The 24,028-nt window shown below is 40.5% G+C and overlaps 1 protein-coding gene and 1 long non-coding RNA gene across 2 annotated transcripts in view; both read right to left on the minus strand.

Annotated features, from left to right (window-relative positions):
* The window catches only part of LOC105266197 (PR domain zinc finger protein 16-like), a 43,771-nt gene extending 34,176 nt beyond the window's left edge, over positions 1-9,595 (minus strand). The window contains exon 1 of the mRNA XM_011304155.1: positions 8,401-9,595. Within this exon, the coding sequence (XP_011302457.1) occupies positions 8,401-8,434 (34 nt within the window). The 5' untranslated portion in view covers positions 8,435-9,595. The remainder of the gene's footprint in view (positions 1-8,400) is intronic.
* A 32-nt stretch (positions 9,596-9,627) lies between these two features.
* On the minus strand, positions 9,628-22,102 carry LOC105266198 (uncharacterized). Its single transcript, XR_892148.1, has 3 exons — positions 21,703-22,102; positions 14,390-14,611; positions 9,628-9,783 (listed from the first exon to the last, which is right to left on the minus strand). It is a non-coding gene; the product is annotated as an uncharacterized lncRNA (long non-coding RNA).
* Between the last annotated feature and the right edge of the window lie 1,926 nt (positions 22,103-24,028).

Here is a 24,028-nt window from a genome sequence, read left to right on the forward strand (position 1 = left end):
ATACCCTTGATCAACGATCCTTCATCCCCAACGAGGGGTATAAGTTGCAGGCGAGAGCCACTGATGACTGTATTATCTCCGCGAAAATCAGAAGTGAGTGGCAAGCTTCGAAAAATAATAATACACAGGAAAGAAAGAAGAAAAAAAAATCAGTAGAATCTAAACCGCCCAATATGCAGAGGGTAGATACGTTGCATCTGTCGTCCCGCCCTCGTCTCGACTGTCTCTGTGCAACCGATAAAGTTGTAACCCCTCCGCACCCTTGCAGAGTCACACCGAAGGGACCTATTTTTTCCATTTTTTACAGGGGCTAGTCCTAAATGTTTTATTACTTAATCATATCCCGGGGATGGGAGTTTTCGGAGAAATATGACAGGGCGGGGTGACCCGATCATTGTTGTCCCAGCCAATTATTCATTTGTCCGGGTAATCATGCAGTTGGTCAATACCAAAGGATTGGCAGTTGCCAACGACTGAATTATGACGATTATAAGTTCTTCTGAAATTACTGATGATCTCGTTATGTCATATATTTAATTCTCGGAACTATTGCAATCACCCAGGACTTGTAGCTATTCTATTGCACTTGATGTTCCATCAATCTCCGTCAGGACGATTAACTCAATCGAATAAGTTAATAACGTGTGTGACGGATCATGTGGATCAAATCAGAATCGAGGCTTGAATGACTTTTTTTTATCATTGCAATCAAATATAGCATGACAGTTTAGTCCGCCTTTGCGTGTCCACAAAGGGTTATTTTCCGGGACATTCGTGATTCCTAATCCCACATATCTCCACCGAAAGCTTACCGCCCCCTAAAATAGCTCTATTCAATTCGCTTCGCGCTAAAGACCTATTTTTCAAAATTCCCGGAATGAAAGGATCGGAAGAATAATTGGCGAGGTGGAGGGGTACAAACAAAATTGACTGAACGTATAAACAAGAGAGGAGGATGAGGCGAGAGGAATGGCAATGAGCGTGTGTGTCCCAGGCAATGGTAGAATGGTGTATGATTACTCAGGGTGTTGGCAAAGCCCAACGATTGACGACACGTGCCAGATACGTCGGGGCCCCCATGCTGGGAAAAGACTCCACCACGTTTCCAAAAGGCCGATCCAACTACCAACAGTGGCATGCTCCAGGAAATGTTCCGAAGCGTGTCTAATGTACTAATGTCTTTTCCTTCATTCTTTTCGTGTTGTTGGCCCTTGAAAAATGAAAAACCGCCTGGTGAGTCGAAGGATTTGTTGATGGCTTCAAGTGGCAAGTGCTTCGTTTTAAAATTGCGTTGTTATTCGAATTTATTGACACTGACGTGCTCGTGCCCCATAAAGTTCCTCCAACGCTGACGAATTTTTCCCTCGATTAGCAAAAAATAGAGAAGCTGTCCTTTTGAAGTAAGTGAATGATGTCAGGATGATGTAAATGGTTCAATTGCCACCCAAAAACACCAATTATCTGGATGGATGAGCTGTTCTTCTGTATCTGTTTGGTAGAGTACGAGAAAAAAACAGGCGAGAATGGGACTACAGGGGCATTGACGCGAGAACCACCATGACAAAAGGGCTGAGGCATCTCTCTGGCTGCTTTTCATTGTTAGATTACATCTGTATTAGTATTCTCACGTGGAAAGTGTGGGTTACAGGGTAACCCCCAGTGTGTGTGTGTGTACTAAAGCGTTGATGTTGGGGGAGAGAGAACACTGCATAACTACATTAGGGGTCGCAACCTTCCCCGAAGCACGCGCCAGCTGGCTCATTGTTAAATTACTGTCCAACCGATATCTGAACGCTCAAAGGCGTAGACGTCATCCGATGAATTTTCAGATGGGGTAATTACTCCAGTGTGGTAAATCACAATCAATTTAAAGAGGTGTATTCACCAGACCTGTCTACTACCAAAAAAATAAAAAATCAATTCCATGAACATCTCCAAATGATGGGCATCATGTGTTCGCGAATTGCGGTAGGTACATGATTTTTTATTAGACCAGTTTTTTCGAATTCAACGGAAGAGCGAATGTTTATGAATTGCCACGTGACATATCTTTCCCATGGGATTTTCTGCGCCAATGCAGCGATCATCCTCTAATGTATTTACACGGGGTGCGTTGAGAGACAGTGGGGGGAAGGGGGGAATGGGGATGGGGTGCGAGATTTGTCGTTCAGAGTCGATGTTGTACACGGACCACCGTTGTATCACCATTGTCATCCGAGCCGAGAGATTAAGCTAATTTCACACATGTCCGCCCGCTTTATCCCCCTTTTTCGTACTTCTGTCCTCAATAACCCCATTCATCCATTCAGAGTTCATCCAAATTGTTCGTGATGACATATGAAACTGTGTCATATTTGGCGCAGAATGGGATGAAAATCTGTCGGTGGAAGTATTAATATTTTTTTCATTGGAATTTTGGGTTTTAAATGGGGAACGACATATGTTGAATGCTTGATCAATGGCTGATGATTCTGGATGATTCTTTGTTTATTGAGTGAAACAATGAATATCCGGATGCTCTTGATGATCATCGAATTGAAAAATATTTAGCCAGCACAAGACAGTGGACTTCCTCATCCTCGGAAAAAAAACCAGGGGAGATGAGCAGCTGCATCTTGACACTCGTCGATTAGTCGGTATGTTCGAAAAGGCGAGGGGCATTGTCAAGCCCGCCCACATCCTTCAAGCGGTTTACAATTACGCAATGTTCCATGCACATGGTCCTGAAGATGGACATCACATATGTCCATTGGGTAAGAAGGAGAACGGTTAACCAAACATCGGCTTGTTGATGTCGGACCGCTGGGTGGGGCCGAGTGTTTTTCACCTTCATCGAATTTTCTTCTGAGAATTGTCTTCAAGGCACGAGCAGTATGTCGTCTAAGGAGGACGACTTAGTCGTTTGGACTCATCATCATCATTATGATAGAATTAACTAGCGAATGTAATTGAAATATTGTGGAATAACATCACAAGGAGGCATCACAAAAAGTCTCAGCCAATTACCATAAATCAATATTCAATTTGCGATGGCAAATTTACTGTAACTCAATTACGATAAAAAAAGGATGCCACCTGACCCCTTAACCCTTTCTCAAAGAGACTGGGATTATTCTCTGTGTCATTTGACACAGTCCTAAACTCAATTTGCACCGCGTCTTCTTCTCAATTCCCATCTGCAATCCTTTTTTTTCAGCTCACGTGTTCCCATAACCAAAGAACAAACGCCGAGGGAAGATGAAGGGAAGAAGACGGGGCAAGAGTGTGAGGGAGACGAGACCGAATTGGTTCCCATGCGACGAATGAATGAACCGCGAATCTTACGGTCAGATAAGCTTTTGTTAGAAGCAAATGGTCCTGGTGAGTTGGAAAGAGTGGGAGGCATGGGAAGAGGATTTTTTTTTAATGGGGAAAGAAGTCGAGGATATTCGAGACCTCCTGAGAAACTCCGCAGATAACTCTTTTGTATTATTGTTTTTTAGTTTTATAGCTGAATGTCAAGTTTTCTATTAACGTTGTCGGGGGTTATTTGAGACTATATTTTTTGGGTGAAAGTAATTTCAGGTGGACCGAGAGAATAATTCAATGAATTAACCCAGTATTTTATAAAATTCTTTCAATATTCAGTGCGTTAACCCTTTCCCTCCTTGAATGTGTCTGAAAGTTCTGAGAATAAAACAGACGTAACAGAAGTGTACGTGCCTCAAAATGGCAACACAAAGTGATATTTGCATTCTGAAAACCAAATATATCCAGCCACCCAACATCAAATAATCAGCCACTAGCTATCCTAATGAACAAAGAACTCGCAAATAATTTTGGATAAAAATTTGAAATGTCGCGAGTGGGTTGATGACCTGTTCCCGTGGGACTCGAATAATCACCGAAGATTATCTCGAGTGCTCGAAGCATTGAAACCCTTGCGTTCACTCTAAATAATCTCGTAAAGCATTCAACCTTAATCATAAAACGAGAAGACGAGAGAGAGGGGATCGAACGACAATTTGATAGAGGCGGACTGCAGGTACATAAAATACGAAACGATAAATCATGTGACGTCTTGTCTAAACACAATGGCAGTTCAATAACGAATCACTCACGTAAATTTAAGAGTATTGAAAATAGAATAAAAATTGTATGCATCAAGTAATATTTTTTTTTCGATTATTGTATTATTGAATTTAGACTATGAATTCCCGAATGAATTTTATTTTTGAATTTTATGAATTTTATTTACCGAAAGATCGAATATTGCCCAAATCAATTACCGCACATAATTTATATTATTGACGTAAACTTGTTAAGGAGAAATTGCCTGAGCCTGTAATAATAAGGGAAAATAGAAGGAGAAAAAAATAAAATCTGTCGGGCTAATTCGCGTGCGAGATAACGCGAGGGGACAAGTCGGCTGTGAGGCGCAGTACAGGGTTTTTGTTGTGCTATCGTTGAAATGGTCTCCATCGAGTCACGTAGAGTCAACCCTGAGGAGGTGAGAGGGTGAGGGTAACCCACCCACCGAGAGAGAACTGGGAAAGGCCACACTGTCGACTTATGTCGTTCTTCGGACTAAAGGAGATGTTATCAGTGTCCACCCTAACCCCACAACCCCCTTGTAACTATATCCCCCCACCATGAACTCACTACCCTGATGACAATATCGCGTGGCTCCTTAGATAACCGCTCGTGTCATTCCTACATCGACTCAACTCCTTGCCGTTCTCGTTTATACCAATACCGAGGTGGACAAACTCCTTCTCTATTTTTTTTTTTCATCTTATTCCGGGGCCATTTTTCTATTTATGGTGATTTTTTTTTCATTTCGTTGGCAGTCGGACTGTTATGCATTTATTCATGCGCAAGGCAAAATGGTGGAATAGTAAATGGGAATGAAGTTGATTTTCATTTTCGACTTTAGGATAAAGATAGAAATCAAGGAAATCTAATTGGAGCAGAAGAAAATTAATGAAAAAAATGTATCTGATATGGAAATTGTGGCTTCTACATTATCATAATATATTATTGTGTTGCCACATAATAAAATCGATAGGGATTCGGTAAGGGTAATTAGGTAAAAAAGGTATTCGGCAAAAGTTGTCGAATAACAGTCAATTAAAATGATGAATTTAAATATTGAAATATATGTGCAGGTGTGAAATTTGTGGGTGAATTTTGATGAGAGATATGGCTAGACATTTTTTTTGTCGTTAGGGTTGGAAAAATTAGTCATTTGCCCGATGACACATTAACAAATGGTGATCATGCGCGTAATGCTCTAAGATAGGCTAAACTCTCTCCCCTACTGGGTTACTTTGCGTGTTAGGCATTGCTTTACGATTCTCATTTCCCACAACGTCATTCCTACGACCCCGTGGTGGGCAAAGTGGACAAGAATTTCAACGCAAATCCCCACTCCATATACTGGTCATCAGCGTTAATCACAGCCAAAGTCATCATTACATTTAGAAAGAAAAAGGACAGATATTTTTTCCCCTCGTTCCATTGAAATTCAAATTATGGTCGCGTTGTTCATTAGTCGTGACGAATTTATTCTCAACGAGTAGATAAGCGAGGAGAGATAGATGATCAATAAAATAAAAATCACTGACAAATTGAGAGGCAATTAAATTTTATCCCAATTTTCCGTTTTTGTCATGAAATTTTTTTGAACAGTCAAATTTTTCAATGCTGTAATCGAAATTTTTGCAGTGCCGGCACTGAATAATTCTCTAAACAAAACAATGCCTCAGTGCAATTGAAGCGAAAAATCCCGTGTACCTACGTGTACTTCAAATTCGTCACGGTTTCTTCGATTCTTTCTTCACATTTTCGTCTGACTCGTGTACCAAGAAACCCCGAGACTACAGAGGGATTCCAAGATTTAATAACCCTGGGGTAATAAACGCAGTCTTTAGTAAGAGTGTAAAAACAGAAAACACGTTCGCGTCATTTTTTCTGTTCTCTTCCTTTCTCCTCTTTGCCCTGTTCTCCCCTAATGTTAACGATATTGCTTTTTTCATTTATTTTTTTTTCGATTTTTTCCTGCTTTTCTACGCGATTCATAAACAAATTGCGCATAAAATCAACTTTAAGTTGGAAGAGGCGGGATTGAGAGGCAAATTGGATGATTAATCGACCAGTCACACGACGCAATGTAACTCTTTCTTATCAGGAGAATGCGTGCTTCATGATGGTAAATAACAACAACAGGTATAAACCAACTTTAGCCGATAAAATTCAAGTCGAGGAGAAATGCCGTGAAGAATTACGCGGGAAATACAACGAGTGCAGTGAATATTTTTCTGATTGTCAATAATAATCCCAACAAATGAATTTTACTAATTAATCATTCAAACTCTTAATCTGCGGAAAATAAAATGCTACCTAAAAAAATGGAGGGTTGAAGATGAGGCCTTCATTATTATCGGAACAGGCTTCCAAGTGGTGCACAAAAATTGCAGGACTTTTTGCAGAAATTGATTGGTGATTCAATTCTAAGGTTGAGGATTTTTTTTAGTATTGATTAATTTATTTTGAATCGAGGAGAAAGGGGACTAATTAGACGGCGACAAAGGTGTCCCTTGTGTGGGCACAATTGGACGTCAACCTTTCTCTTGCTCGTAGGAATTGATTGGTGAACAAATGACAAATGCAGGAAAATTGCACCGAGTAATTACTCCTCGCAATTGCGAGGCAATAAAAGACCCGACGGAAGATTGTTTTTTATATTTCTCGTGGGTGATTTTTAAAGAAAATGGTGTGATCAAGTGTCAGACGGTTTCAAGGGTTTCTTCGCGAGAATGTATTGTGAGACTAATTGAATTTTTTTTGCGATGATTTTCATTATTCTCGAGGGAATATCAGAGGTAAAGTGTAAACATAATTTTCTTTTCAATTTTTGGAAAAAATTTAATTTCTGGATATTAAATTGTTCATTAGAGATATTTCTCCGCGTGGAAGACTCCAGAAATGACTAATTTAATTATCCGAAATGAATTTTTTGCCGAAGACCCATAATTGTTGAATTTATCGCGTGAACTTGTAATTTATTTGTAATTTGATATCTGGAGTTGTGACTTTGATGTGTAATTGAATACACAGATGCAAGAACGGGTGCAGCAATTTTAGTGCCTCCAGGTGGGTGTCTGGACGTGAAAATCGATACGCGGTTTGATACCATTGCACTTGGAACACCGAGATTGTGAATTATTGATGTGTCATTGAGCATAGGGTCAATTCCCTCATCTCCGAACGTGGGAAGTCATTCATAATCATTGGACAAACCCATAAATACCCCCTAAAACGAATTTACTATTAAACCCTCTTTGACACTTTACCTCCGTCAAAAGATTCTATATTTTAAAATCCTCATGGAAAATAGGGAGGAAGAGATGAATTGAAAAGGAAAACGATGATATCTTTTACCGGCGTAATCCATACATTTTTAATTGAGGTAACCCACTGAGGATCACTTTGGCACAATATGCGGAATAAAAAGACAACGCGTGATTGTTGAGGGCGGAAGCAGGTTTCATCCGTCAAGAAGGGTATCGCATGAGAACTGGTTCCCAGATTTTTTTTGGTATGGCGGTGGGGGTTCTCGTAAAAATAGGTAGAAGTTTAATGTTGAAGAGGGAAAAGACGAAAACGATTGGAATCGTCGCTGGTGTTTTAAGACGAGCTCGTGGAGGAGGTGAAGCTGGTGACCTACCCTCAGGATCATCCGATCTATTCAAACCTACATTCATTCTCTCACGCAGGATGCGAGACAATAGAGACTGCCATCAAGACCTATCCCCAGTACATTTTTTTTTTTCAAATCGCAGAAAAGTTTCTCTGGCTTTTGTCTGTAAAGGGAATCGGAACTTCCGGTGGACTATTGGATTTTTCTCAATGGGATGATATGGGGGAATTTAATGGAAATTAAGAAACTTTTCTGGTTTGAAAAATAAAAATATGAAAATACGAGTTCCGCGAGAGTTCAAACCAATTGGAAATAAAATTCAATGAAATATCACCGCCCGGAAATGGAGATAAACTTTTTCCTACAAAAATTGAATCAAGACTGTCACTTCCATTGGAATGGGCGTGCCAGAACCTTCACCGAGAGCGCGCAATGCCTTGACAAGACAAGACACGGTTTAAAAAGCCCGATAAACAAGGAAAGCGAGGAAAGAAGTCACAAAAAGACATGCGGGTTGGTAAATGGTGGATGCGCGGGCGCTGCTCCGCCTCCGGTGGCTTTTTGAGTCAGCGCCCATTCCGCACTTAACGCTCAACATATTTCTTTCCAAGAGAAGGGGATTTCAGTTATCAGACATTCTGGGGCCACGAAAAAAAATGAAATTCACTCCAGACCATACGAAAAATGTAAAAAAAAAATCAATCAATTGAAAAACTCACCCTGAAGTCTCCTAGCCACCGGTTTAGATCTCATTTTATCTCTCCTCCGCACCCGGAGAACTCACAATTCCATGAGAGAATCCATTGAGCCATAAACAACACTAGGTACAGATCTTCAAGAGGTCCGAAACAAAAACGGCACTTTGAACGTCGAGAAACGTCACGTTATGTCTCACAAAATCACTTTTTGCCCCATTGATGAAGAAGTGATTGAAGAGCAGCTTAAATGTCTTAGGTGAGTCGACGAATTTGTCCTCCAGCAGAGGCTTTCCTGTCCTCCGGTGTAACCCTCCGAGCAGTTGTAGGGTTCTCCAGATTGTCCCCTCCCGAACCTGAGGCTGTCCTCAAACCCCTTCCACAAGACCAACCCGTTAGCCCTCTTTCCCCACTTCTGTCGGGAGGTACATGCACTGTCGCCTGTCCTCCTTCTTCTCGTCTTCTTCTTGCCCTCTTCCTCCACTTCCTCCTCTTCCTCTTCTTCCTCCACCTCTGACGTTTAATTCCCCTCCACCTAGGGTCAGACAGAAGGGGGATAGGGGGTCGGTACGTTTCCCCACTACTTTCAACGTATCACAATTCTGTCCACCAATGATCAGCCGCTGTCTTTCTGAGGAAAGTCAACTCCCGTCGACCCTACGATTCTATTCCAACTTTTGCCTCTCTTTTTCAGGTGAGGATATTACCAAAAACCATTACGAGAACATTGTTTCAACTCTTTTGTTTCCTTTTTCTTGATGACTTTCTGCTCACTACCGACACACCATTTTTTTCACACACTACCATTTTTTCTGGACTTTATTTCTGGACAGCGCCATTATTTATGATTATTTACGGACACTTGAAAATATTTTAATTTCGACACTGTCTTGGGAATTTTTAGAATTGTTTTTAAACGTAAATTTTCACTTTGATTCCTCAGCTCCGATGATTTTTCAAATTGATTTAAGACGGCATTAATCTTGACGTTGCACACTTGCATAAATGGACTGTTTGAGTTGAAACTGGGTAATTGTTTTGTAATAGAGAATTACGATGCTTTCGAACACTACCACCCTTTCCGACTGACTTGGAGACTGGTAAACGTGGGGTTCTTAACTCGGAGAAAACCCTGCACCCCTTAAAAGCCAACACACTCCTGTTGCCCATACGCTCATTCGTCGAGCTCTGAGCGTGCCCAGGCGCCCCACAGGTACTCACATTTTTTTATGCGCAGTTTAGTTCCAGGAGAAATGGGGGAGTGATTTTTTCGACTTTTTTTTTGGGGGGGTGAACACCGAGCTGTAAACTCGACGGATTCACGCATTTTATTCCAGAGGATGAGGAGTTATTAGGTCGTCCTCGTGGCATCCTCTCCAAGTTCCTCATGGCTTGTCGCTCGGGACACTGCAAAATAAATAAACAATATGATAAATTTTTTATAAATTTTGGAATCATTCAACTTTATGTCTATCGAAAGAGGAAGAGGCGGAGAATGGCACTTTAAATAGAATTTCTGTCCATTCACGGGTATCCATTGTATATGAATTTACGAATGGATGAGTCATTTGCAAACGAATTGATAACGCCTCGTCGCCTCTTATTTCCGATTGCCATCCTGCAGATAACTGCATCATTATAATTTTTCATGAGTACTTTTTCTCATTCTTCGCGCATTTCGAGCTATTGTTTGAATATTAGCCAGTAATTTCGTCAAACCATTATCCAATTGTAACCACCCAGCTTCAAGTTATTCTATAGGAGATATTCAAAAAAAAATTGAATTCGAATTTTCTTTTATCTTATTATGATATTTTCTAAATGAAATAAAAATGAATGATTTTTTAAAATTCCATTAATCGATTTTTCAGCCATTTGAAAAGCATCAGAATAACTTTTGACAAATGAAACAATAGTGGGAAGTCCATTCAATAATTTATGGCTGAGCCAAACACTTAAGAGTCCAGATCGCACGTTCGACAATCTCTTCAACAATGAGAATACGTCCGACTCGTTATTCTTAGCCCCCGAGCATGAAATAAAACCACTGAATGTCCTCTCGAGATGACTTTTCAATAAACGTTCCTTTATTAACGCTCATGGCAGTGAGACAAGAGCGTAACGAACGAGCGCAATATACGATTGGAGGCAAACGTGACCGGAATTCGTGCCCAGAAGCGCGTCCAATAATATTTACAACCCACCAAGAAGAAGTGGAAAGAGTCATTCTGACTACTGTGGAGTACACTACCTAGTTTCACTATATAATAAATTATTTCAAATTTTCGCATTTGCCAATTTTCTGATTGACACATGATTATTTAAAAAATTACCTAACAAAAAATTTCCTCTTTTCCAATCGTAAAGAGTCATTCCTCTCTCCGCTGGTTAATTTTATGTTACGTCTGCTCCATTTTGTTTGTTTTATTCTCTCCACCAACTTTCGTGTACTCATGGGAGAGCAACACGTTTTACGTCAACTGAAGGGATCCATTCCAGAGAAGAAAGAAAATGTCACGAAAGTTATGAGCAAAGGAGGGGAGGATAGGGGAGTCGGTTTACAAGGCAAATGCCGAAAAAACCAAGACGAAGTGATTTGGATAGGGTTTCTGAAACTTTTCACCTGTGAACTTCTTTTTTGTTTCAATTAATTTTATGGTATTTACTAGGACTAGTTTTTGGGTTGCTTCATGAAAATCTATACGCTAAGAAAGATTTTTTATTGGTGCTATGTATTATCTTGCGAGAAATATAATTTCTCTTTGTAACTTGTCAATTTCTGTTATCCTAAATCTTCGGACACTACTGGAGACTTTCCTTTCCAATTTCATGCTTCCAAGAACTCACATTTGCCAAACCGGAAGATTGTAAAAGTGCAACTCGCGAAGTTATTGAATATCGATATCCCTAATCTAGAGTTCAGAAAAAATGAAAAGAAACTCTAGCACGAGATATAATTCCTGCCATCCCTCACTCACAATCGTCGAAAATACTTCAGGAAATGCAGAAATAGCTTCGGCCAAACAATTTATTTCCGAAAATTTTTTGCAATTAATTTTTATCCTCGAATGAAAAATATTTCGATAGCATCGAGAATCACACGAAAGAAGTAAGAAAATATGTGAAAGGTTTTTCTTCTAGATCGATAGGTAGTGGAGTGGGAGATTGGCCTTTTGGCGAAGGGTCGAGGAAGCGAGTGGTTTTTATAGTCAATGAAGGACAAGGGTGGGTCTACGATTCTCCGAGGGTATATACCACTCGACCAAAAGTATCCCTAATATACGTCATCCCTTAACGGCTCACTTGCCAGCAGTCCTCAATGCTCCTTACATCCAAATAAATGTTCAGCCATACGATTCCGTTATGATTTTCCCCATCAATTTTCCACATCAATTTATCGATTGATCGGAACAAAAATAGATTGATTGCAAACGATTCCCACGCGATGGGCGAACAATTAATATATTTTCATCGGTTCGTTTTGCGTTCCCTGAGTATATAAATCTCAAGTAAATAAAAAAAATCAGGCCAAAGTTTAAAAACCCCACGTGGTGAAATAAATTCCTCTCTTTAATTGTTATAAAAGTTGGAAAGAGTCTAGATGTCGTGCAAAGTATATCCAAGACGGTTCGCATGTCATATCAGTAATGATCAGTGGTCGGCATATGGGTATGTCTGAATAATACCGTGATACTACACCTACATATCCCTAACGTCCTTCTCAGCTATTTCGCTATATACTTTTTTTTCCACCCAAGTGGGATATTCAGTTCGCATGCTTGGAAACTGATGTGACCAGTGAGACCGCCTCGTCACAACATGCGAACTGACCCAAGACCGCTATCTCGACTAGCAATGAGGAGTGCTAAATGTAGAAACAATACACCAAGAGAAAAGTACAAGAATTTTTGCGGGAAAATCTCAGGAAAAATTCGAGTACGGAGTTAAAACGAGGGGAAAAGTACCAGCACTCTGAAAATCTCACAACTCGAGGCCAGCACTAAGTACTGGAAAAAATCCTCCTCATATTTTATGGTACATGTGCAGAAAGTTTTTGAAAGAATTTTAGCAATTATATTGAGGCGGAGTTCTAATTTTTTCAACTCACATTAAAAAATTATATTTTAGAGATAGTTCCTATTTTACTGATTTTACATTTAATTTCATGTCGAGACTCGATAGTTTTTCCTGTTACATCAAACGACGGAATTGCATGCACCCTCAATGATTAATTGGCTTGACTCAGCTGATTTTTCACATTTTTTTTTTCGCTGAATTTTCAAGGTTTACGGGTGATTAATTAATGGAGGAAAGGCTTGTGTTATCGTATGAGAGTTAATGTGCAATTATCCTATTTCTAAAGCCCTCGTACTGTGGATTGAATACCGTGTTATTAGGCTTATCTCCCAGTATGAATTATTCAATGGTAACTTTTATTCATCTAGGCTGAGAATGAATAGCAAGCTGAACATTGGGAATAAGTTTGACATTGACTCCTCGAATAAAAATTTTAAATACAAAATTGCGAAGATTCTAGAGAAAAATTATTGAGAGTGAAATAAATTTCCAGATATTCATGGAAAGCAGGCGCTTATTTGTCAGTTGGCGGAATTGGTGGATTCAATAAAAAATCATTCAATTAATTTAATTTCACCCTCCACGAGTCACAACGAGGATGAAAGACATGGCAATGATTAATGGAATACGGGGGAAAATTGAAAAAGAATTTTCCTGTAATTAATTCGGAGGAAAATGTCGAGTAAATCTAGAAGTTGTTGAGGTTGGGATCGAAGTAGCAAAAGTTTTCTACGATGTGAGCGTACTAATTAGAAGATCTAGGCGAGCTGAGCGTCACGACGAGGTTAATTGGACACGTTTCCGAAGCACCAACTGGTGCGACGAAGGTCTCAACTTTGCCCAAGTCCTCACTTCAATTTTTTTGTGGACGACGGAGGTATGTGACCTCAATGTACCTCGGAGGAAAAGAATTGAGGAAAACCAGGAGGAAAAATTTAAGAAGAGGCATATGTCACCGCATCATTGATTTTACACCGAATCCATTACCATCTGCCCATCCAATATGTCATACATCCGTTAGAACTCGATCACTTCAAAGAATTTAATACCTCATAAAATTTCCCATTTTTCCTTCCTCACCACTACAGATTTTTCTCCTCCACATGTGACAAATTCTCAAATTGAAAAAGTGAAATTGACTCAAATAGATGATGAAGAAAAAAATGGTCTCGGTCGAAGCTGGGGCTGAAGAATACGATAAGTGGGTTGGGATAACTAACAGCCAAACGAATGCATCACAGAGTGGGCATTCGGATGGAAAAACGCAACTAAATGCCAGTAATTGGAGGCAGGGGGTGGCTCATGAGACTTCACTCGTGCGATTTCACTTTGTACCCACTTCACCCCCTACCCATATGGTATGTGCCTTTTTGCCGACCTTTTCAAACTGAGATTTGCGGTTTAGTTTGTAAATTATCGCATTTAATTTTCATCGGACGAAGAACTGGGTCACGAGAGTTATTTCTACTAATTGTCCATGTTATTTGCACAGATTTTGGGTGGAAATTTCGCATTGAGAGTCACATTTTTAATGAATCTGGGCGAAAATACAATTGAATCAATTAAATTTTTGAAATAAATAGAAATACTTCGCTCAAGCAAATGAAAAATGAGAATGGAACACTAATGAAAAATGTAATTGAACTCTCAAGCTCAAACACCATCCAAATAATAACCAGTAGTTACACCCCAACAATAGCATCTGTAAACCACAGGAAAATGATTTAAGACGCTCTGGTTTCCCCCCCGAATGTATACAAGCCCCAGAAGCGTTTTGAATTGGGCGTGTGCTGCCCTTGGCTCTCGTTGTGGTTTTGCCTCATTCGAAAATAGAGGGAGAGAGATGAGGGAAGAGGAGAAGCAACGACTGTTTTCCCATCCCTTCGAAACCAGAATCATATCCCAACTCCCTTGCATCCCATACTTTGAATCTTACCTTGCTCTCACCAACTCCCTCCTGAGACCTCCAACGCTCAATCTGTATTGCCACTGCAACCCTCGGAGCTATTCACTGATTCAAATTAATCACAGCCACGAGCCGAGGCGCCCTCAGAATTTGCCCCATCATATACGTCTTCTGTGTGTGCACACGCCAACGGCGAAAACCCCAGGTCTCATCCGACCATCAAACATTCAAATGGCGTCTGCTGGGTGAATTCTGCAAATTCATAATAATGGAAGAATCAATATCAGTTGCTGATTCCCCTACTGTTCGTAAAAAAAAATTCCGATTCATCTCCAATTTCTTCCTGAATTTCTGCCGAAATATTTTTTCCAATCATTCTTTCTCCACCGTTTTTTCCACTGAATCAACTCAAAAATCCTCACCACCACCCACCCCGTCAAACCTGAGTGCTACACCTTCAAGAATTAGAGCACAACATTGAAAAAGAAAAAACCTCAAGAAGCCTGAAGCGTGGAAAGAAAAAGAGAGAACAACTTCTCATTTTCCTCCGTTTCATTCTTTCATGAGTTCCCTCAATCCTCGATGAATCTGCGAGGCGTCTCATCACGCAACATTACCCTTCTACCAGAGTCACCCCCAACCACCCATCCACCCACTCCCTCAGCCATTTTTTCATATTCTTTTTCTTCATCTTCAATTTTTTTTTCTCTCAACTCCTCGAGTGAACCCCTTGCATCCCAGCCACGCAACATTAAGCCCACTCACCTCACCGTATTTTTCCCTGGATTCTATTGAGTCTTGGAAGGTTCTCTACCCCCTCAACCCACTCCCTCTGAACCCCACCCCGTTATTTTACCCACAGCAACGTCGGGAGAGGGAAGCAAGAGGTCTCGTCATGGTGTCTCTATTGATCCTCCTCTGGGCTCAGAGACGCGCGCAACCATCGTCATCTACCCAATTCCCTTTTTCCCTCTTCTCCTCTTCTCTTCTTCTCCACAGCCCTCTCACCCTCTCATCCAACGATATCCAACGAGTTGAGGAGGGGTGTACCATAAAATCCAGCAACCAGAGATCCCTCGTCTTTCTCATCTTCTTCTTTTTCTACGGGGTTCTCCTTCGTCCCATTCTGTCCATTTACTTTTTTTTATTTACTTTTTCCCTTTTTCCCTTTTATGTCCGGGGGAGGAGTGACGAGACTGGGGTTGATGCAGAGGGTGGAGATAGTGGAGACTGGGGTGGGAGTGATCCTCAAAAACCAGAGGACTGGAGTCCCCTGATAAAACTGTTGTTCAATGTTCTAATAATTTTCAACTTTTTCACTATGAATTGATGGAGAGAAAAAATTGTGGAGATTATGATTCAGAAATGGAATTGACTGGTTTTTTTCATAGAATAATTAATACCACAATATTTCCAGTCATTCAATAAATGGAAAGATTTCTTATCATCCACGTCTTTGATTTCTCTTTCCATTTTTCATCCGATGAATTGGCGCAGTTCGATTACAACCCGACAGTATACTCGAGTTTTATTGCTATTTTATCTGGGTACTGAGGCATGCCCAGGATTGATGGGGCTACACTGGTTAATCGAATGCTTATTCTCTAACTTTTGCGGATCCTAGACTGATGGCCATTCCAATTATTCTGCACGAAAAGGCAGATTCGCATTTATATAAAAATTCAATGAAAAGACAAGATGAATCTCTGAGAATCTCTGGAGCCAATAATACGCCTGAGGGAGGATTCCACCCACATTAATCTGCAGACCCGGCAATCTCTGATTGGTCCCCGGAATCTTCCGCTGCCTCCCCCATTTCACTTGTATCTGGCAGTGAGTATCGTTGGTGTTTTAGCTTGATAGGTAGTTGTGTGCTGTCGAGTGGCATCAACGAACATTCCCATTGGCCCGAGGAGGAACATCCGTGACTACTGGTTGGTTGGTTAAAATGCTGTGGAGCATCTCCCTGTGCTCATCCTTGCGACTGCGCTCTTTTACGATGATTCCAGACAGATGAGAAGCAAAATGGTTGATCTTCCAGAAGTCATGTCAATAACTCTAAGCAATTCAGCACTCGATAATTTGTTGATGCATCTATTTATAAAGGATCCGGTGTTCCATGAAAATGGAAACTAGACTCAATCTACTTGAAATGAGCCCTCAATTCCTCCAAAAATAGCCAACCCATTCCTCGAAACCCTGATGATCACGAACTGCGAGCAACTCATATCCATCTCCCATCAAAATCACCTCTGTCTCCCCGAAATAACCGTCGAAACGTGTTAGTCATACATCCTGTCGTACATCTCACCACAAAACCCAAAGCTATAACCGTACACAGTATATTAAACACGCCTTACGTCCACCATTAGACGAGGAGACATGAGGTAAAAGTGACTGCAAAAACGTGCTGCATATACTCCGAGAAAAGAGTCATAATGAGAGTCAAAAAGGAAAGGCAAAAGAGGAACGAGCCTTTTTTCCCTTTTTTTTGCTCTCCCTGTTCCTCTGTTTCAGCAAACAAATGAGTCCTCCCCCTGCTCTCCCTTCTGTCCCCTCTTTGGCTGCAGTGGAGATTAAGGCGGGAATAAACTGCGTTCGCCGGGTGCATCTATTCATACACCGGTGCCAGGACAGAAGGAGAAATAACCGAGAGCTGGGGTAGAGAGAGAGAGAGATAAAGGCTTGGCAACAGTGGCCACTTGCTCGGGGGATTTTGCTAGCAACTCCAAGGGCCAAATGGCTACGGAGGTGGGAGAGAATGCTGGAGAATCGCAGAGGGAGATGGTATGATAATTGAAGGCGAAAGGAGGACAGAGGGTCGGTTGAGGTGGGGTTGATGTGCCTGAGGAGTTGGCGGAGGTGCGGGAGGGATCAACCGTTGCCATGACTACTTGAAACCGCAGCCGTCGACATCGACAATGAGAGTTTGGTGTCACTGACTCCTACTGGTACACAGATATTTCGTTTACTCCAGATATCTTATATTATTAAATGAAATTGTCTCGATATGTGTGAGCGAAACAAATGTATGTTCAGCAGATCTCATTTTTTCTCTCAGTGTGGATTTTTCTAATGACTGAAATGAGCAGAGGTTCCGAAACAAAGGATTCCCTTTTAACTGCTCCTACCCATTCTTCTCGTGAACCTCCTACGCAGGGTTTTAAGACCCCATGGCTATATCTCGGAGAGACGTTGAAATTAGATTAAGACTTCCAAAAATAAACTGACGACATATATTCGATTGTGTGTTTAGTGGCAGTAATGTATTATGACGAGAAGGCCGAGACAGAACCTCATGAAAGATGAGAAGTTAAGATCAGAACAAAAAAATCCTATTTGTTTCCCTAAAGTGATAATTCTCTCGGGAATTTTTTCTCTCGATGTTTTTATTTACATCCCATTCTGAAATCGCTACTAGATCTTTATCACCGTGATGAAAATTCCAAGACAATCATTTTTAAAAATCCACGTTATCACCAATTGTCCCAAGACGATTCTCCCCTCAAGATCCATAAAATCCGGCCAGCACCATTATAAAATTCCATAGCCATCGAACCCCATTACTTTATTGATAACAAGATAAAATCTCCCCTCCCGCAGAAAGAGTAACGATGCTCATACCAAGTTGCGTCTGTATGCCGATTCACTTCTCTGCGGTTTCCATGGTAACTCTGAGGAAAAACCTATCGATTCTCCCTTCGGTCTCCTGAAAGAACTCTTTGAAAGATCTCCCTTCAACCCTGAGGTAACATTCTTCTCCTCTTCCCAGTTCGCTTACTCCTCCCTCCAGACAACTTGGCATTGCCCCCCCCGCCCGCCCCGTGGTGTTCACACGGGGCTCTAAAAAGTGATCGTTAAAGAGGTTTATTCCACTAATAAGACCAGACTCGTGTGCTTATTGAAACAATAAAGAATTTCACGTCTTGTCCCCTCGTTCCTTCGTACCTCTGGTCTGTCTTTTTTTTTTCTTTTCTTCTACGACGGGTGTTGGGTTCAAAGCCAAGATGGCCGTTTTCCAAGCGTCTCAGGGGCTGGTCACGCTTGGATACACGAGGTACGTGAGTCGATTACAGAGCAAGCACCGATCAAGTGACGATGGATTTATCGTGCGGTTATTGCGGTTACTTTTTTTCCAGTCCACGATTTTGATAATCAAAGGGAGAGCTTGTATTATCTGAGGTTCGAGCTCAGCGGTTTGATCCATCTTCTTGAACTTGATGAGAAATTCATTGATGTAATCCTTCAGACAGCTATATCATTCATTGCGACGAGATAATTACAGCCATAAAATACAAAAGACAAATACGATTTCCAACCAATTACATGTTCACGTGTCATCCTTCCATGGCTACAGTTTACCTCCACCTAATTACGGAATCAATTGTTAGGGCCAGACCTTGCCGGAGACATTGAGTTAACCCCTTTCGAATTGAGAAGGATATTGATTCTCCTGTTTCCTGTCAACACAGTCCAAACGTCGCCGGGATATAATCAAGCCAGAGACGATTCAGCATTGGATTGTAGAGCATACCCTGTAACATTTATCCTCCAAGGGCTTATTGCTAGCATTGTATGCCATCTATCCGCTGCATGTTCCTCATCCGTCTGCTATTCACTCTCGACATTTCCGAGTCTCTCACTCTGTTGTTGTCCAAGAGACCCTTTTCATTGTTCCCAGGGAAGCACTTTTACCACAAGTCTTTTATAGCCATGAAAATCCTGGTCCCTCGATTCCTCAAGTAGAAACGGCGACGATGGGGTCTGCCATGTCTCAATGGAAAACACATTTATCCTTTTTAAAGATCTTCGCCAATTGAATTTTTCACTTCTCTCGGTTGATGTTGCGGAGTCGTTGCACTGGTGATAATTCTCATATCAATTTCCGGCAATTATTTATAGTCACCATTTAAACCCGTTAATCAGTCCTTTTTTTCTCGTCGCGATTTAAGGAAGACATTTGAAATTCAGATTCGTTATCCAACAGGCGAAACCGATATTATAGAGCGAAAAACTTTAAATCCCACTAATAATGCGAAATCTGGGTAATAAATACAGTACGTGGATATCACACTTCTGGATCGGGGTGGCATGTCCCATGGTCTCGTGTGATACTGGTAATAGCTTGGATCTAAACGTACCTGAAATACACGTCAGGTGTTCGAACCAAGTCTTATCATACCTTCGAACATATTTCATATCACTGATGAATTATTCTTGATATGAAAATTATATTTTCCATCAATTATAATTTTGTTTTCTCCGCAAAGTTATTCCAATGAATTTTAATTTATTTTTCATCTCTGAGAAAATTTTTTCGAGGGGTTTTTGATTTTTTAGAAGTCGCAGGAATCGAAATCGAGACTCACTGGAATTAATTGGAGATACCAGTGTCAGTGGGTCATTGAAATTCCACTCAACATGTCGCACTGGATAATTCCGTAATGCGTGGATGTCAACTGGCACGCGTAAAGATTCTTATCGCCTTTGAAATCACTGTCGTGCCACACTCGTTATGTCCACCTCCCATCGATAATTATTCCACAAAGGGGTAGCATAAATAAAAATGAAACTGGGAGAATGAGTTCTCGTGAATCGACTATCCGTGTCGGCTATAAAAATTTTACGAACGTCTTCGAGCACGCAATAATTTTATTTTCTTTTGAGAAATGAATCAATATCTAGTTTTCCAGAAAAAGAAAAATTTTTGTCGAAGGATGTTTGACAAGAAGATCACCAAGTTGCCCTTAAGATGGAAATGAAACCCTACTTCTCAAATCCTAAGCCACAAATGGATGAAAATATTTATAAGATGACTCAAAAAATTAATTGAGGAAGGCAGAGGAAAATCCCATCATGGGACATGGGATACACTCTATTTTATATCCACAAAAACGTGGAAAAAGTGTTTTTATCGAACTGATTAACAATCTCATCGACCAACAGTGGACAATAAAAAGGTTAAAAATTGTCTTAACCTTTTTTTTCCACCCCCTGAGACAATCTCGACCCACCTTGGGTTGTTGGCGTGTCGTGGACGATATGGGGAGATCACCAGGAGCAACCAAAGTGGATAGCGTGTCCGGTATCACGTTGAGGGATCGCAGGAGACATTTTGTCCACTTTTATTTCTCCTACCCCCTATCCACCAGGAGTCAAGTCGTCCTGAGCCCAGCAAATGACCATCGCCTCACGTCACTTTTATATACATTCAACACCATTCGATTCTTCAGGCGTTCTCATATCTTTTCCACAACTAAAACCCTGGGACTAAATCTGATGAAAAGATAACCGAATTTATTGGAGTACGGTCGAAGGGAAAAAAGCACCACCTGATAGTGAAAGTCGCACGTGAGGGGTTGGAATACACTGGACAACTCAGGGGGTTCAACTTCCGGTGACGTTGTGCTTCGAGGGAGAATCATTTTCTTGACTTTTTCGTGATTGTTTGGGGGATTAGGCCCATGTAATTATCATATGTAATCACAGGAGCTGCCAAATCATTAGGACAATCTTCAGGGAAATACTCGAGGGTGAGGAGATTTCTGAATTATGATGGAGTCATTTTGAGGACGAATTATTAATGAGTATGATTTGAAATCATCTGACACCTAGGCAATATTTTTTTACTCATGACAAAGGATTTTTTACTTGGGGGCATCAGTGCATCCCGAGAAGAATTTTTTTCACTTGAATTTCCACTAGCAATTATTTTGCGAGAGGAGATAGAAAAACAATAGTCAAATGGCCAACCGACAACCAACGGAATTTATTTGTCGTCTCAGATTGTGGGAACAAAAGAAAAATGGACTGTACCTCTTTCATGACGCCAATGAAGAATATCACTATTGTCGTTAATAATTTTATGGTTTTTCCGTGTTCACTATTAAATAATTCAATATCAGCACATAATTAAACTCTAATGTTTCTATTATTGTCCCGAAATGCCCGAGGTAAAACACCACGCACTACCATTGCCAATTGGCGGTCCGAAAATCATGAAACGCTGCGTTCCCTCCAAAATTGTGGGAGCGCTGTAAACACTAGACTATTGCGTCACCTTTGGCGGAAGTCAAGGATAATACTATTGTCGTTAAAAATATTATAATTTTGTTCTTTCTAAAATTATTTAATGTCGGCAAATAATTAATCTAGATTTTTTATTCTCCCTCAATTCCTAAGACGCAATCCCCCCAAAATCATTTTTGTATGTGTATTCACATATATTCGCTTGCAAGTCTCTAAATTAATCTCTCTGATTTCCTGCAATTATTTTCCCCTATCCAATATCACATTATCAATTTATTCATACTGATCAAGACGATAATTAACTTCTGACTCACCCTTTTGCAGACCTCCAGAGAAACCCAAAGCACCAAATCCTTGGCCGGAGGTCAGGTAATGCGATCCCTCATCCATTCGAATCTCCAATTTCGAAACATCAAGACGTTATTCTCGTATTTTCATTTCGTATTTACACCAGGAGTTGCCACTGCTCTCGGTAGAACATAAACAAGCCTCAAATCGTACACCGGCACCACAAGACATGTTGTGTCTTTCCAATTCCTCTCACAACGCTTTGATTTTTCACAATTATCTTTCCAATTCCTCTCACAACACTTTGATTTTTCACAATTAACTAAAAAGCTCCCCGAATATATTCAGAGAATATTCAGAAGTCAAACTGAGATGTAACGACTCTAACTACTATGCAAATAATCACTCTACACGTGGGACGCTTGCAAAACTTTTTAATTGAATTAACTGAACCTTACTCTTATCTCGGAACGTCCACTTTGGATAATGATGAGGTGAATTAATGAAGAAATTAGGGAGTTATTTATTTTCGCGGTATTTAGATGAATAGTGAAGAGAGAATATTAATTACGTGAGTTTCAACGGCACGAACTGGACGCTTGAGGTACTAGCAGCGCCATCTTGTCCAATACGGCACAAATGGAGGGGGATATGAACACGTTCGGACTTGCAATAGTGTCTTAACAGTCGTCGGTGCACCATTTGCTCACGGTAATATTCGTTTATCGAATGATTTACGCGCACTGTTCATTTTCGAAAAGATTTAACAACAAGATTTAATTATTTATTTTTATAATTATTTGCGAGGAACAAATGGGAGGGAAAAAATTTCCTTTGTTCTCATCTACATTTTGTTGTGAGATGAGATTACTGGATTATTACCGAGTCTGTCGATTTATCGATTTATTGTTGATGTCGTAGAGAAACACGAATTAATTAGTCGATGATTTTTCGAGTGAAAAAAGACACTGCGAAAGGGGGAGGTGAGTTTCCTTTGTTTCCGAAATTCGGGGGGAGAGAGCGGCGCGGCGTGCAGTGCGCGGGGAAGTGAGGGGGGAGGGAAAAAACAATGGAAAAAGTTGAATTTAATTGTTTATCACCCGTAAATAATTTTATATTGTAAAAGGGGAGTTCATAAAATTATTAACAATAATTATTCATGATTGCCAAGACTTGGGAGCGCCTAAAAATGGGTAACAATACATTTTTTCGGTGTTCCCGCGATTTTGGAGGGAAACTAGATGTCGCCGGTTTTCGAAACATCACTCTGTTGTTGCAGTTGGGGAGGCAGTTTGCCTCGGGCTTTCGCGACGTGTACTGCTCAAATCTCATTTTAATTCTTTTTTAATATTGAATAATTATGTAGTAAAAAAGGGAATATTGAATAATTATGTAGTAAAAAAGGGAATGTTGGAGAATTATTAACGAGAATGGTGTTATTCTTGAATAACGTCAACAAATACGTAATATTTAAGAATGGAAAAATTCAAGTGCAAGTGCAGTAAACAATTTGATCGGGAGTTTATAAAAATCGTTAACTAACAATTCAATATTGAAACGAGTTCATAAAATTATTTTTGATTTTTCGAGTGAAAAAAAACACTGCGGCAAGGGGGGAGGTGAGTCTTCCTTTGTTTCCGAAATTCGGGGGGAGAGAGCGGCGCGGCGTGCAGTGCGTGGTGAAGTGAGGGGGGAGGGAAGAAACAATGGAAAAAATTGAATTTAATTCTTTATCGCCCGTAAATAATTTTATATTGTAAAAGGGGAGTTCATAAAATTATTAACAACAATTATTCACGAGTGCCAAGACTGGGGAGCGCCAAAAAATCTGTAACAATACATTTTTCCGATGTCCCCGCGATTTTGGAGGGAAACTAGATGTCGCCGGTTTTCGAAACATCACTCGGTCGTTGCAGTTGGCGAGTCAGTTTGCCTCGGGCTTTCGCGACGTATACCGCTCATATTTCATTTTAATTCTTTCTTAATATTGAATAATTATGTGATGAAAAAGGGAATATTAGAGAATTATTAACGAGAATGGTGTTATTCTTGAATGACGTCAACAAATACGTAATATTTAAGAATGGAAAAATTCAAGTGCAAGTGCCGACAGTAAACAATTTGATCGGGAGTTTATAAAAATCGTTAACTAACAATTCAATATTGAAACGAGTTCATAAAATTATTTTTGATTTTTCGAGTGAACAAAAAACACTGCGGTAAGGGGGGAGGTGAGTCTTCCTTTGTTTCCGAAATTCGGGGGGAGAGAGCGGCGCGGCGTGCAGTGCGCGGTGAAGTGAGGGGGGAGGGAAAAAACAATGGAAAAAATTTAATTTAATGCTTTATCGGCCG

The sequence above is a fragment of the Fopius arisanus genome, unplaced genomic scaffold, assembly GCF_000806365.1.
Source record: "Fopius arisanus strain USDA-PBARC FA_bdor unplaced genomic scaffold, ASM80636v1 scaffold00036, whole genome shotgun sequence".
NCBI classification, from domain to species: Eukaryota; Metazoa; Arthropoda; class Insecta; order Hymenoptera; family Braconidae; genus Fopius; species Fopius arisanus.